The following is a 16,399-nucleotide window of genomic DNA, read 5'->3' as shown; positions in this document are numbered from 1 at the left end:
TTGAATGAAATTGTCTTAACGGGTTAGCATTAATTAATCAATGTTCCCTGTTGTTTTAATGTTAACAAACTCAACAACACTGAATTTTTCCAATCCCTGGGTTGAAATTTTGAACTATTTCAAACGATTGTGCATCAGTCTCTTTACTGACTCTCCTAAGTAGTAACATCAGCCCTTTAGTGCGTGGTCCCAAACTTCAATCCTCCAGGTGTTTTGCACTTCAGTTCCCAGAAATCCCAGTCAGCTTGGCCAAGAGTCAAGAATTCTGGGAATGGAAATCCAAAACACCTGGAGGACCAGAGTTTGATTTCCACTCCTTTAGTGGATATGGACATTACAAAATGACCCAATTCTAATTCTGAGAGACATAAGTCCATTTACAAAGATGTATGTCTCCTTTAGGATTCTGGCTTTTAAATTTAGGAAGGAGTTTGTAGTATGCTATACATGCTCTTCTGGCTGCCATAGTCCTGATTTTAACAAAAGTGTACATTGTGCGATCTGACCAATGCTGTTGATTTCAACACTATTATATACGGCACACCCCCAAATTAAAACAAATTAAACATTTTTATTGATACAGTAACACAGGTGATACACTAATACAGGCGAATGCATTGACTCAGCACCCAACAAACTTGATCTGAACAGCAACAAAATATACCTTTGTGTTACCAAGAAGCTGAATGGAGAAGAAAACCAACTAGAATAATGGTGCGTTACCTCATGCACAGGTCCCACTTGTTCAGTGAAAGAGAAGTAAAAAAAAAATGGCATATGAGCTCTTGCACAGTTCATGTTCAATTCAATAGGGTTTGCATAGGAGACAGTCTTCTGTCATTGCTGAATGGGACACCTATGATCCCAAACTGAGTTTGATTGAAAAACACAACAATTTCCATGGCATCTCCCACAGAGAACCATGGGATCTATTATTTTATCAGGGTGGTAGCAGCTTGTCTCGCGGAGCTTGAAGTGAGACGTTACCAAAGACACGGTAACCTGTGTTATAAAAAAAGAAATTAAATGACATAACCAAGACACATTTCAAAGGTATAATGAGTAACATTTTCTTGCTCTTTTTAAAAGGCACTTTGAAAGGGCATTTCTAGAGGAATTTTGACTGCAAATCTTATACCATCCACTTATCAGTCCTAACATCTTTTTACAATGGAAAAGAAGCAAATCATGCCATAAGTAATGCAACCAGTTATTTTTAAGGAATTATTTTCTCATAATAGTTGCCCAGTTTCTGAACTCTCTTGCAGTGTCCTCGTCCCTTCAGAAAACTGCATCAAGGATCTCTTGGAGAAAGCTATGGCAACCAACTCAGTTTAGAGATACAGTACAGATAAATATTCCATTTAAAAAAAATCATGTGAGATTATTACAAACTCTGATTCCAACAAAACCAGACAGACTTCTAGCATGTTAAAGACTATCAGACATATTATGTCACAGGTTCTCATGGATTGGAGCCCACAATTTATTAAGTGAATCCATTGATTTGTTTATGACATAATTCCTATTTGTTTTTAAGGAACCACACATTTATGCTTTTGCAGCTCTAGATGTACTCAGGACCTTCTCCAGATCTTCTGATTTTATTCTGTTTAAAATTAAGTAGAATGTCTGGCCCACAGACAAAATGATCACATACACACCATTACCAAAATGTCCCACTTTCTAAATCTTTTGATAGATTTAGATAAATTAAATCAAAAGACTGACTGAAGCCTGTAAAGGAGTAACAAACTACATTAGAACAGGTCATGAGAACAGGTGGTTTGGAGCTTAACTGTAAAGTTGATCCAGAAATGTATCTGAACCATTAGTGCTGGCCCCAGATATTTTGCTGCCTGAGGTGCGGGAGGCAAGTGCACCCTTTCGTCTATCCCATACTGTATACAGAAGTGGATTGAATAGCTAAATGAATCTGGTATCCTATCAGCAGGTAATACTACCCAATTGATTCCTCTTTGATTGTCGTGGCTGCATTCTATGGAATCCTGTGGCTTGAAGTCTGGTGAAGCAATGGAGCTTTCTTGAAGACACTTTTCACTGCCTCACAACTATGGAGATTATCATATGGAGAAAAAGGCCCAAAATAGATTTGGGGTTGCAAACTCAAAAGAGGGTATTATCACAAGTAAAATTGCTGCTACCGCCGCCAGGTAACTACAACCCGGGTTCCAGCCACGTTTTTACAAAGTGGCTGGCTGAGCATAGCTGGGACCCAGGTTGAAGTTGCCTGGTGGTAGCGGCGGTGGTTTTACATGTGACAATACCCACTTTGAGTTTGCAGTCCCAAATTTAGTTCGGGTCTTTTTCTCCATGTGATAATCTCTTATAAATCCCAGGATTTCATAAAATAGAATCATAGCAGTTCAGGTGGACTCAAGGTACTTTCTTGGAATTGTTTAGTGTGAAAGGAAACCAAGAAGAAAGAGTAAGTTTGTTTTCTGCTGCTCCAAAAACAAGGAGATGGAACAATGGATTCAAACTACAGGAAAAGAGATTCCACCTAAACATTAGGAAGAACTTCCTGATGGTAAGAGTTGTTCAGCAGTAGAATACACTCCCTTGAAGTGTGATGGAGTCTACTTCTTTGGAGGTTTTTAAACAGAGGCTGAATGGCCATGTGTCAGGAGTGCTTTGAAGGTGTGTTCATGCATGGCAGGGATTGGACTTGGATGGGCCTTGAGGTCTCTTCCAGTTCTATGATTCTATGATTCTTTGGAGATTATCACACCACCCTTTCCTCCCACGCTAGACATAGAATGTAAACTTTAATAGGCAGATTTTATCGTACACCTCCATTCTCAGGCAGGAGACATCCCGTACCTGATCCGGGTTTCTCCTGTACCTTGCAAAAAGTGGAAAAATCCCATTCATTGCAAAAGTGCGGGAGAAGCCTGGATTGGGTATGTGATGCCTAGACTGGGTATAGGATGCCTTCTCCCTGGGCACAGAGGTGTGCGATAAAATCCTTCTATTAAAGTTTATATCCTGCGCCTAGCATGGGAGGAAAGGAATGGAAAGGACAGTGTGATAATCTCCTAAAATGTATATGGCACATACAGAGTGCTGCCTCTGACACCGGCCAACAGCCTGAGGCCAGGAGGAGCAGATTAGAGACTGCTATGTCTGCTCTCCAAATTTACCATCTGAGGCAGCAGCCTCATTTTACCTAATAATAGAGCCCTGTTAGCCATCATCTGTCCATTCTGACTTGATTCATCTTTTGGATGTGTCCCATTAGGAGCTTCTGTATAGTCTAGCCATTCTACAAGAGCTCCCCAGAATCCTGAATAGTCTCACTGCAATCAGTAAGATCAATGCATAAACATGCTTAGGATGTGCTGTAATTTCACTCTCCAAATGATTCATCTGTATATTAGCTAGCTTGTTGTGAATTCTGATTCAGGATTGGTTATTTGCCACATTATTCACAATCAAAGAATATTCCTCTAGGGGGGAAAGGGGAAAGAAGTGTTGTCTAGCAGGACAAGCCAGCTTCACCTATCAATGTTTCTGATATGCATGGTATCTACTCAGAGAAAAGGCAGAACTTTAACAGCTGAACGAGGACAAGGCATTGGATGGAATGCTATTTTGTGCTCTGTGCATTTTCTGATATTCCAGAATGTATATTTTATTTCTCCCAATTAAAAACTAGTTTTATTAAACGGCTTCTTCATTTTGTCCCTATGTTGTTTAAAAGCTCTTTTAGTGCAGAAAAAATGCTCTGTTTGTTAACATGTCTTTTGAAATGACACTACATAATAAGCATTGCAGTTATGTTGAACCAATGCCTGAAGGAACTGTGCCTATAAATCTCTGTACACTTTAATTGTCAATCTCCAGGAATGGCTGTCTAACTTCATAGAAAGAAAAACAAGACAATGGTGACAAAATTTAATCTAGAGTTAGGGAGAAGACTGTTTATTTCAACTTATTTAACCCATTCCTCCCTCTGTCCCTAGCTGCTTTGCTTCAGCATCTCCCCTCTCATTTGTTCAAAAAGCAGTTTTTATATTAAGTAACCTTAAGCAAATTGGAGCATTTTGAATTTGCATACTTTTTGAACATGGTGATCCAAATTTCCTGCTACAAACTGAAAGTTATGCCAGAGCTCATTATTCCACCACAGTCTCTCTTCTCTTTGCAGACCTGGTTTCTCCCTTTATAAACACACACATTGATCTCAAAGAAGGCCTTACAAAAATTCCACCTATTATCTTCTAGAATGAACACAGGGTTTGGTGAATCTGTTGTGAAAGTGACTGGAAAACCCAGACTCCTGATTTATCTCTGTAATTGTTTCCACCCTGCAGATACCATGCAAACAGGAAAAAGGATGTGGTCAGGCATCTCTGAATAATGGTGGTGAAATAAGAGTTTCTCTCTTTTGCTCCTCCTCTCCTCCGCCCACATACAATGGACCAAGAAGTGGGGATGAATATAAGCAGAGCAAGTGCTGTGATCTAGTGGGACGGGGAAGGGAAGAGGTTGGTGGCAGTGATGTTGGTTTGGCCTGTACTAGTTGTTTAGGAAGAGCTTCCTTCTGGTTTGTTTGGAGTGGAGGTCTCCTCAGAAGACTGCATGGTGGGCTCTGGTAATTTACCATTCGCTTCCTCCGATCCTTCTGGACCAGAGCCTATGCTGGCATCTCCATCAAGCAGCTGCTGGCACTCCTCTCTCTCTCTTTTACCACTGATATCTTCCATGGCTACTGAGGGTACCCTAGACTGACGTTTACCAAAGAATGTAACCAAGGTGTTACGCCTTGTCTCTCCATCCCCTGAGACAGTCACTGACCCTGGTTCTATGTCCCTATCCAAACCAGAATCATCTGGTAATGCCACCTGCCCTGCCCACTCTGCTGTGTTGAAGCTGGTAGATCCAGACCGGTATCTGCGTCTATGGTACAGAAAAGCAATGATAGCCAGAAGACACAGGAGGCAAAAGGCTACTGCCACGATTATGATGATGTAGTTGTTCCCTGAAGAGTTTGCACCAGCTGAATCAGGTTCTGGTTTTTCATCCGCAGCACCGGTTGTGATGGTGTCCAATATATTTTGTGATGGTGTGGTTGTCATCTCTGTTTCTTCCTTAGTCTGAGTTGTCTTTTCAGATGGTTCTGGCCCAGATGTAACCCTCAAGGCAGTGCTGACAGTACCAGTTGTTTCACTGGAATTTTTGCCAATTGCTGCTGGGTATTTTTCTCCCACAGTGACATGGCCATGGATATGGGGGGTTACCTGGTCAGGTAAAGTGGACATGTCGGAAATATCCTCAGGAATTCTTTGTGTAGCTGAAGTGCCTTCTGGTTCAGAATGAGGTGATACAGTGGTGGAAGTGGCCTTTTTTTCAGGATGTGAGGTCAAAAGTGTGGTCACAGCAAGGGCTTGCTTAGGATGCAGTTTGGGCTCTAGGGTTGTGTCCTTGCTGCTGGGTATGCTGGAAGGTGATTCAGTTGGTAGCTTGGGCACTGTGGGAGATGCCAATGGGACATCTGAATGCTCCTCTGGATCATGTGTGATTTGTACATCCTCCTTTTGTTCAGCTATGGCAATGTGAGGCACAGATGTAGTTTTAACAGGTACCAGTAGATGCACTGTGGTGACAGGTTTCACTGTTGGCATGTCTGTACCCCAAACAGTGCCCATAGTAAAAAGGATAATGAGGCCAAAGGATTTGTTGTAGCCATGGAGGAGAGATCTTGAGGTTTTCATGGCAGCAGAACTTCAGAGTCCAGGATTTTCTTAGTCTGTGGTATGTGGAACAAAAAACAGTGGCAAACTAAGAACAAAAAGAAAAAAGCAATAAAACAGACTTCCAGGAAAAAGCACTCTGAAAGATTACAGTAGAACCCAGTACTAGGAAGGGTTTTAAAATGAGAGGCAGAAGTATTTCAACTCAGCAGAGGAGTGGAATTCTGAACATAGATTCTTCTTACTGGATTGGGGGCTTCATATACACACAGAGAGATTCACATGGATATACAGTTCCACATCATAATGTCTACACAGAAGCAATTCTTTTTGGCTAAGAGTGTAGATGTTTGCAGGGAGTATTCACTGTGAACCTAATGGGTGAAACAATTTGGTTGGAGGTGAGTGTGCAATCTGCCTGTTTACATGGATGAGAATGTATATCTTCTTGTGCTTGAGCAATGAGCAACAATTTTTTATCTATTGCTATAGCTAGACTGGGCTAAGATTTCCGAGGGTTTTGTTCACACAACCTGTTGTTGTTGTTGTTGTTGTTGTTGTTGTTGTTGTTGTTGTGTGCCTTCCACTTTACTTATTACCATGTAACACACCTTATTACAACTCTATCCTAGAGTTTTCTTTGCAAGATATATTCAGAGAGGATTCATTGCCTTCTTTTAATGCCGGGCCTGAGAGACTGTAACCTGTACAAATTCACTCAGTGGATTTCCATGTTTGAATGGGGATTCAAACACTGCCCCCCAGACTCTTTGCCCAACGTGTAAACCACTACACCATACTTGCTGTTCACATAACCAAGAGATGAACAAATCTGTCTTAGTAGGTTTCTCTCGGATTTAGGGTTTTAACCCACTAAATCTCAGCTCTGCCCATTGATGATGTTTTCTGCTGCTCCAGAGACCAGGACCCGGAGCAATGGATGCAAGCTACAGGAAAAGAGATTCCACCTCAACATTAGGAGGAACTTCTTGACAGTAAGGGCTGTTCGACAGTGGAACAAACTCCCTTGGAAAGTGGTGGAGTCTCCTTCTTTGGAGGTCTTTAAGTAGAGGCTGGATGGCCATCTGTCAGGGATGCTTTGATTGAGATTTCCTGCATGGCAGGGGGTTGGACTGGATGGCCCTTGTGGTCTCTTCCAACTCTATGATTCTATGATCTATGATTCTATGATTCTATGATGAATTTTGCAAATGTTAATAAATCTTATTTAAAAAATAAGAATGAACTAGTTCAATCTGCACTGGCCAAATTCAACAGGAACAGCCACACACCCCGCATAGAAAGGACTATGTGCTGCCTGCCTGTTATATACAGTTAAGGATGGAGTGTATCATTTTTTACAAAATGTGTCTGTCCTGATTCAGAAATAGGGTTTGGAAAAGCTACATTTTGGGGGCATGCTAGCTAATGCATTCTGGGTGACATAGTCCAAAAGTAAGTTTTCAAGCTCTGTACAGTATCATAAACATGGCTGAATTTACAAATGAATTCAATCCCAAAGTGATATCAGTGTGGTCAGATGGTACATGTCTTCCTTCTCTCAGATGTATGTCATCTAATTGCCATTTCCATATCTATCATCATAAAACCACATTTTACCACTCAATACTTAAACTGCTCTTATGGGTATGCAGTGAAGCATCCGCACCATATAAGCAAAGAAGGGGAACACATATTTAAATGATTTACTGTCTTGGCCCATATTTGATTATCTTAAAGCTGTTGTGTGAATCATCCACGGGACTGTTTTTCCTACTATTCTACATAAGTACAGGAAATAACAGAGACCATGGTAATGGTGCAGAATTCAGCTTTGGGGGTGCAGGAGTGCAGGGAGACTCTGAACTTTCCATGTTATGAAAAAGTCTTCCCAAATTTATCACAATAAACTGAGCTCAGTTGTTACTATTGCTACTGGTAGCTTTTCCTCTATTCCTCAAAGTTTCTAGTCTTGCTGGTACCAGGGCGGAGCAATTTCCCAAGCCCAAGGGAGTTAGGAAAGCTTGTTGGATTTAGGGTCGCCAAAGTGAAAACTGGCAAGGGCTCCTGTGCCTTTAATGCTTGTACAGAAGCAAGGGTTAATGGTTATATAGAAGAGGGAATTTCAGGAGGTGTTGCTTGTGACCTGGTTGCAAGGCAGCAGCATTGGCATTGGGCAGCAGCCTTTTCAGCCCAGGGGGGTCTATCGCCAGGGCTGTCCAGAGTATTTGAAGTCAGGGACAGCATGGGGGTAACCAACAACCTGTGGCTCTCCTGTCTCCCCACTACCTTAAGGTGTAGAGGTGGGCACTGCCACTTCACTAATGTTGAATTAAAATTCAAACACCAGGCAGCTCTCTACTGGATGCTGTGCATGGGAATACTAACTTGTTCTTTACTTGAAGCTGTGAAATATATTGGACAACCATAATATCAAACCACACCAATTTTGCTATTAGCCCCTGCAGTGACATGAATGTGTGTAATTCTGAGCTATGCATGTGTACGTTGTTGTTGTTGTTGTTTTATTTATATCCTGCCATTCTTCCAGTATAGGGACTCAAGGTAGCTATGCCTGGTTTGGGATGTTGTTTGAGGAGCTATTCATTGCCTCCTTGCATAATATCCAATCTCCTTTCCTCCCATTGATGCATTCCCATGGCCATTTACTGGGTGAGGGAGACAACAAAGCAGAGCCTACTCCAAGAAATGAGGGAAGGATCCAGGTTTATACCCTCCTGATTAATCCTCTGTCATCTCTTTTTTTTTCCAGTTGTTTTTAAAATGTCCCAGTTTCTCTCTCCTCCTCCCACTTTGCTTCTTTGTCCTCAGCTTATTTTAATGGCTGCAAACTGAATTCCAAGTGCACTCAATTAACTCTGCAATGGGAGAGAAGAGAACGGGGTGCAATCTTGCCCTTCCCAGTAGGCTTAAACAAAAGTAAAGTGCTGCAGCCTCTCCTAGCTTGTGTTCTTCCTCACTAATTTTTGCTATCTTGACCACACTCTGATGTGTCTTAGCCACAGTATCCTGGTTTTCATCTGTGAAATGTTGGAGGGTATGCAGGTGGCAGTTGCATAATGCAGGCCAAGCCAGAGGAACCCTCCCTTTCCAGGCCCCATGAAGCCATTTCCCTTTCTAATGTCTCTCTTACATATAAAAGCTTCTCTTATATCTTTGTACAGTTGGCCCACTGTATCCATGGGAATTTCATCCATGGAGTCAACCATCCACAGCTTGAAATATTCCAAAATAATATAAATTCCAAAAAGCAAACCTTGATTTTGACATTTTATGTAAGGAACAGCATTTCACTGCCCCATTGTATTTAGTGGGATTTGAGTATCCACGGATTTTGGTATACAAGTGGGGTCCTGGAACAAAACGCCAGCAGATACCAAAGGCCCATTGTAATTTAAAGAGCAAAAAATTTATTTTAAAAAGTGAAAGCTGTAAAATCAGATCTGTGCCAGTGAAAGACATTTTGTTTCTCTCTCTCTCTCTCTCTCTCACACACACACCCCAACACTTTATAAAGTCTGCAGCATGAGGCTTCCTGAAGCAGACTTTTTGATCCTGCTACATTGCTCTGTGGAGGAAAGTTTCCAGAATAATTTCTCTGGGAAGACTGATGGCTCTGAGGAGCCTTGAAAACCATTACCAAAGTAGACCCCACGAATAGTGGCTTAACATGTCAGTATTTTTCCCATGCAGAGTGGAAGTGAGAACTCCCACCCCAAGGGACATGTGCAGACAAGAAGATGCAAAATTCAGGGCTTCTGTGCTGTTTGTGATGCAAACACATAACAACTCAGCAAAAGCAGGGTGGGGAGAACTCAGTTGGCTGAGGTGGCCCTTTCACTCAGTTTTGCAGCATGGAAATAGTGACTCAAGAAAAATCACAGAGGCACACATGTTCTTCATCAGCAGAGAAGAGATGAAGAAATGGGAACAGCAGCCAGTGTGACTGGTATCTCCAATATCATTGGGCAGAAAACCCACACTCAGTTTGAAAGAAGGGGCTAAAGCTCACCCCCCCCCCCCCCCCAAGTGGGTCCCATGTCTTGGCCAGTTGACCAGTGCCAGGATTCACTGCCTTCTTATCCTCAGCAGGCAGCTATAAACCACTTAGATCATGAAGCTGGAGGAAAAATGGGCAGAACTCTATATAAGATGACCCTATTACTCCATATGAAGGTGAGTGTGGGATGAGACAGAAGAGATGGGGCAGAGAACCACTGGTTCCATTAACCACTGATACGCCTGGAAAAGGCTTTGGTGTCCTTAACTGCTACATGGCTCTAGAAATTTAGCGGGTGCAACAAGTCAACCTGCTATCAGCAGAGAGGCATGAATCCCTAAATAAAACTCTGTACTGTATCAGCCATATTCTGGATAGACGCAAGCTAGCAATTGTATATCAGTGTGAGCAGGAGCTGGGAAAAAACAGCCCCTTTTGGGGATTGCAGCTCCCATCATTCTCCACCCAGCATGGTCAGTCCAAAACACTTTTCCCATTCTTTGGAGACAGATCTAGATCTACCAGTTTAGTTGTGAGTAGTTTGCAGTAGTGCCATGAAGATTTGGAACTGCCAGTTGATCAACAATTTCAGAACAGATACATCCCTCCAGCAAAGAGTTACACTGCTTACGAAAACATTGAGTAACCAGGAGTGTCCTTTTCTGCGGAAGGACTTTAAACGCGGTCATTTCTGGTACAGTCAGAACAAATGCCTGGACTCAGAGTTCTCTAATTCCAGTATGTTATCTTTGGGACCAACCTCTGACTGACAGATCTTGGGTTTCTAGGAAAGAAAGCAGACCTTTCAGGCTCAAAATCTGCTCTACATGTTGGCTGGTCAGTAATGCTGTATGAGCCCAAGACATTTTGCTATCTGAAGCAGAGCAACCCAAATCCGGCAACTAGGTTAAATATTTTAAAATACAGTATCTAGTTCCCACCTTGATCTGTCTCCTTCACCCTGTTGCATGGCAAGGCTGCCGGAACTGAGATGGTTGCATACCACCACCCCTTCTCTTTCAGCACTTCTAACAAGTTACAGGATGTCTTTTAATCCTTGCATGAGGTACTGCAGGCATGAGGTACTGCAGTCTTTTCCCTCATGGTGCCCTCCAGAGATGTAGAACTACAATGCCCATCATTCCCAGAAAATGTAGCTGGGGGTGATGGATGCTGGCTTGGAGTGGACGGGTATAGTGGAAATATTGTTTGATTTAAACCTTAGTTCAAATCCCCACTCAGCCCAGAGGCTGACCAGGCAATTCTCCATGCTAATGTACCTTACATATTTGTTGTAAGGTTAAAATAGGGGCCACCCATGCCCCCTGCTCCAAGTTTCTGGGGGAAAAGGCTGGATTTAAACCCAATAAAATACAGTTCAGAAATCCCACTCCATTACTGTCCACTCTGCAAACGTATCACCCCCCCCCCACCATCTCATTTCCAAACAATGCTTCTCAATACTGTTGTAGCCCTATGGACTATTCCCACCCATACCATCCCAGTCCCTTCTACCTTTGACTAGGATAGCTTCAAGAAAGGGTGTGACTGTGCCCGGTGTTTGCGTGCCAAGGCTTGGTTTTTCCTCGCCAGTTTTTCGCCTGGCCAGGCAGGAAGCAGTGAATGAAACTGAGAAGGTGGTGGCGGTGGAGAAATGCTGAAAAAAGCCAAAGATGCAACCGTTACATTCATAGAGGAAGTGGCTTTGTGGGGTGCAAACACTGTTTAATTCCACCCATTTAAAAAAAAAACAACAAATCAGGTTGGATCTGGGGAGAGGCCTTAGGTAGGGAAACATTTTTAGAAATAATGCTTAGTTGGAATTGGGAATGGTGCATTATTCATGGATGCACACATGCATACAAGCATACACACACACATGCACCCAGTGCCTGGATATGTCTCTAGCATAGATGTAGAATTAAGGAGTGACTCTGAGCTAGTCTCCAGTCTCCCTCTTATGCCAAAACATAGAGAAGAGATGGGGACAAGAGATGAAAAGGTACAGCTCAGAGTGGAATTAACTATTATGATAAAACATGCCATTGTTAAGCAAAGGTTTTGTTGTTGTTGTTGTTGTTGTTGAAAAGCAACCATTGGGAGTGGAGAGGAGACAGCATATATAGAATGAAATGGAAGGTTCATCTTACCGGGCAATGATCTCTTGTCCTGGATGGGGGCAGAACTTGCTTACACATCTGTGACTACAGAGCATCCACAAATTAAAGGAATGCTTTGCAAAATGCCCAAGTTCTTATCTCTCCTCACCAGTCTTTTTCTTATCGCTTCTCCATGGGTGCTTACTGTCCATTATTCAGCAGAGAGTCAAGTTCCTCTTGATTCATCTAGTGGCCAACACATTCTTAGTTGTGGCTCCTGGACCTTGCCAGCATTTACCAGTTCAGATTTGTCAGTAAATTTGGAAGTTCAGTCTTTTTTCTTTTTAATTTTTAAAGTTTTAAAAGACCCACTGGTGGGTGTCTGACTGTGCCAAATGGAATTTACTTGATTTGTTGGCTGCTGTTTGGACTTCTTTCTCAATGAGCATTTTCAAGGTTTGGTTGTTGTTCTATGTTGTATCTTGTACTAATTTGTTGAGAATTTGTTGTATCCCGTAAGCAAATACTGTAAATGGTCTAAATCATTACATGAAAGCTGGACTAGTCCCACTGGCATACCACAAGGTGAAGAAGTCTCCTTCAGATAGTACCATGAAGGGATAGGATGGATGAGAAAGAGAGAAGCTGACATCTGAATGGTGCGGCAAGGAAGACATTTTAAAGCTTTGTCCCTTTCCCAAATGAAGGAGGAATGGCTCTTTTTCAGCCAGCATTGAACAAAATCAATATAATAAAATAAAACCAAGCAATTGCTCTTGGTCAGTATGTCCCGGCACCTTTGGGTTGTCCCTGCATACTTTGTACATTTGTGACTACTGTCATGTATTCATTTTGTATGCATGCAATGTGTGTGTGCGCGCATATGTGCATGTGTGTGTATTATGCACAGGAAGGACCATACCCTCCAACATTTCACAGATGAAAATCAGGACAACATCCTGTTCATTGACATACAAGCATAATTCCACCTTATGCCTGTGTATATGCTTCTTTCTTTTTTTCTTTTGCACGCTATTACGGAGGTTGTATTCTTTTCCATCCTCCACAGCATCCAAAGCCCCCTCAGGATTCAAGGTTTTGGTGCAGTTTCCAGAATGAGCATTGTATGGCTGGTGGAGACTGGAGCAGGGATTGAAGAGGCATCTGACCACAATCAATCTTGTTTAATATCTTCTTCTCTGACCAGAAAGGCATTGAGACAGCCAACTCCTCACCCACTGACTATTTTTTTTATTTTTTAAAAATGGGAGAATATGAATCTGGGACCCTCCACAAGGAAAGTGATAGTCTACCACTATGGCTGTGCAGTCCTGTCTCAGATAATGAAGATATTGGGGGCTGAAGCAGGAACTTCAGTCACCCAACCTCTGAATGACATCCCACTGGTTCAATGGCTACAGCACTGAGGTTCCTGGTGCCACACGGTCACTGTGACTTTTTCATTAGTCAGGCCTTCTCCTTGGTCAGTAGTCCAGAATGGTTGGTTAATATTTCCCTCAGTGGGAACAGACAGTTAGAAATTGGTCTCCCAATATCCAGGAAGCCATCTTGTATTTTTGAATTAGTGTGAGGAAGATGGCCTTCCTTCATCTGAGAGAATATAATGTGTATGTGTGTCTGCTTGGCCCTGAGTCTTCTGTTTTCATGGGTTATTTCCAGGCAGGAGACAAGGGTGCAAATTGCCCAGTTTTTTGAGGTGCAAGAGTCAGCTCTAGGCAAAAGGAAAGGGCTGGGTGCAAATCTCCATCTCAGCTAGTAGAGTGTAATATTCTTGCACTTTAGAATCTTGCCTAGTTCTTTCATAGCTACCCTTCCCAGTCCTAATCTTCATCTGTTTCTTGACTGCAGTCTCTGTTCTGATCAGTTCAAAGATATAGCCATGTTACTCCGTAGAGAGATAGTGGACCTTATCGCACACACAGTTTTAAACGTTATGAGGACTGGAGGAGGACGCTCGTGTGCGCGCGCGGCTGCCCAAAAACGGATTTTATTGCACACAATTCAGTCCTACAACAGTCCCCGTTCCATCCCCCGGCGCGCACCCGTTCGCGTCCAGTCCTGACGGGCGCCATTTTTTGCTGACGGAAGGTAATCCGTCAGGCAAAAATCATGCCCGTCAGGACTGGATGCGAACGGGTGCGCACCGGGGACGGAACGGGGACTGTTGGAGGACTGAATTGTGTGTGATAAAATCTGGTTTTGGGCAGCCGCGCGTGCACATGAGTGTCCTCCTCCAGTCCCCATAATGTTTAAAATTGTGTGTGCAATAAGGTCCCTTGTAACACCTTTGAGACTTAGGGGGTGTTTCCACTTGCCTATAAAGCGGATCATGAAGCAAATTAAGAGGTGTCGTTCCCACTGATGCCCAAATTAGTTCCTCAATGCCCCGGAATTGTTTCCACTGCGATTCGATTCAAAATCAAATTATATTGTATAATTCGAATTAGACGCCTATAAACCGGTTTAAAAAATAGTAGGTTATAAAGCGAGTTATTTTTGAAAGCGGGGTACAATTTGCTGTATCCGAATGGGAACGACAAGGGTGTCTGAAGCGAGAACCTGGAGATGGGAGGAGCAGCGCTCAAGGGGGTGGCCTGGGGGTGTCACCCTCTTTGGTCTCTTTCTGCATCGCCAGCACCATTTTCTTCAATTCGCATAGCTTTCCCCTGGTGGATTGCAACCTCCCCTCTGCTCCTCATTCTTAGACCGATATCTGAGGAGAGCCACTGAACACAATTTTAAACTATTCTTTTTTCTTTTTTCACCTCTGCCTGAGCGCCTGAGCAGCAGATGGGCTTTGCAGGACATGCCTGCTTGATCGCCCCCCAGACGGCCCAGGGAGCAATGGGGGAGGCAAAGCGATTTTGGGGAAAGGAGAGCCTGGATGCCCTGGGATCTGAGGGGGGGGGAATCGAGCCTTATCTTCTCTCTTCCCCAAAGATTCTCTCCGCAGTAATGAAGCCCGCTGCCTTCTCCTCCTTGATCCGATTTGCCAAGCCTCCTTCTAGTCTGGGGAGACATAACAGAAGAGCCTTGGATGCAGCCAATTTTCATTGGCTGCCCTAAAAATAAAAATAAAAACCTAGACTTGTGACATCTGAAACCTACGTGCTTGATTGACAGCTTGTGGACACAAATGGGAACAGGGAGCAAGTTAATCCACTTTAAAATAAAGCGATTTAAAATAAATGGGAATTAAAACAGGGTCTAAATGAATCGAGGTAATTTGTCCCTTTTGGTAATGGAAACAATGGAAAAATTCGAATTATTCCCGGAACATAATCCGAATCAGAATTGCGCCAATATAATCTGTTTTATCTGCCAAGTGGTAACACACCCTTAGGAGCTTATCATGCTCACTTTTGCCCCCGATATGGGCATGGGCAGGGGACGCACATGGCCTAGGGGAAAACACATTTTATTGCACGTCACACTGTCCCCAAGGTGGCCCCATGCCATCATCTGGCACCAAGCCATCCCCAATCAGAACTCAGGCGCGTGAATTCTGAAAGGTGGAAGCTTTCTGGCGGGGCAAAATCATGAGCCCTGATTGGAGACGGATTGGTGCTGGGCAATGGCATGGGGCAGTGTGGTGTGTGATAAAATGCATTTTTCATCGGCCACACGCATCCCCTGCCCGTGCCCAGACCCGGGGCAAAAGTAAGTGCGATAAGGTACTAACTAACAGAAGGAAGTTGGCAGCATGAGCTTTCATAGACTTCAGTCTACTTCCTCAGATGCATATAGATGCACTCTACCATATGCTTCTGAGGAAGTAGACTGAAGTCTATGAATGCTCATGCTGCCAACCTCTTTATTTCAGTTAGTCTCAAAGGTGCTACAAGATCTCTATTCTGATCAGTGATAGATCCAAGGGATGGGCAATCTTTAAATATTTCGATATCCTTGTTATCTGGGTTAAATTTAGGTCAGTCCTCTATGCTCATTATTTTTGTTTTCTTAATGTTCAGCAGTAAGCCTGCCTTTGCATTTTGTTCTTCAACTTTCCTTGGTAATCGTTCCAAGTCTATGTTGTTTTCTCGGAGTATAAAATCTTACATTTCTTTGGAGACCACTGCCATAAGGCCACTGAAAGGGGCTCATCCTAAGTTCATTAAGTCAATAGCCTAAAAGTACTAACTAATGTGTTAGTACTTGGATGGGAGACTGCTGATGAACACTAGGTGCTGTAGGATATATTTCAGATATCTATTTCACCACTCTCTGATTGCTAAAGACAGTTTTTGCTGCCACGTTACCTCCAACTGCCTGAAGAAACTGATATACCACAGAGGAGACGTATGTGGTATGGACACTTGAAGGGGAAAATGCATGTCACCTACTTAATCTTGACATGTCAGGAGAATGAACCGTTAAAGGTAGGGGAAAGGAACAGGAAGAAACAAAAGTTACCCGGGGAACTAGTAAGCTGCCAGGCAATCGAGGACAGTCTTATAACTGTAAATACACACCCAATAACACAGGAAGGGTTGGGCTGCCAGAGCAGCCAGTTCATCTGCGGACTTCATCTCTGTGTTTTT

At 43.0% G+C, this 16,399-nt stretch overlaps 1 protein-coding gene across 2 annotated transcripts; it reads right to left on the bottom strand.

Moving 5' to 3' along the window:
• Positions 1-3,924: 3,924 nt before the first annotated feature.
• Positions 3,925-11,995, bottom strand: SPN (sialophorin). Of its 2 annotated transcripts, XM_042471669.1 has the most exons (3): positions 11,889-11,995; positions 11,254-11,395; positions 3,925-5,773 (listed from the first exon to the last, which is right to left on the bottom strand). In XM_042471669.1, exon 3 carries the CDS (start codon positions 5,736-5,738, stop codon positions 4,551-4,553), a length of 1,188 nt encoding a protein of 395 aa, XP_042327603.1. In that variant the 5' UTR covers positions 5,739-5,773; positions 11,254-11,395; positions 11,889-11,995; the 3' UTR covers positions 3,925-4,550. The 2 variants fall into 2 exon arrangements, with proteins under 2 accessions (XP_042327603.1, XP_042327604.1); XM_042471670.1 differs by lacking the exons at positions 11,254-11,395; positions 11,889-11,995 and adding an exon at positions 10,680-10,744.
• Positions 11,996-16,399: the final 4,404 nt, after the last annotated feature.

This window comes from Sceloporus undulatus, chromosome 6 (assembly GCF_019175285.1).
Source record: "Sceloporus undulatus isolate JIND9_A2432 ecotype Alabama chromosome 6, SceUnd_v1.1, whole genome shotgun sequence".
Lineage (NCBI taxonomy): Eukaryota > Metazoa > Chordata > Lepidosauria > Squamata > Phrynosomatidae > Sceloporus > Sceloporus undulatus.
This window is presented reverse-complemented; position numbering and strand designations above follow the sequence as displayed.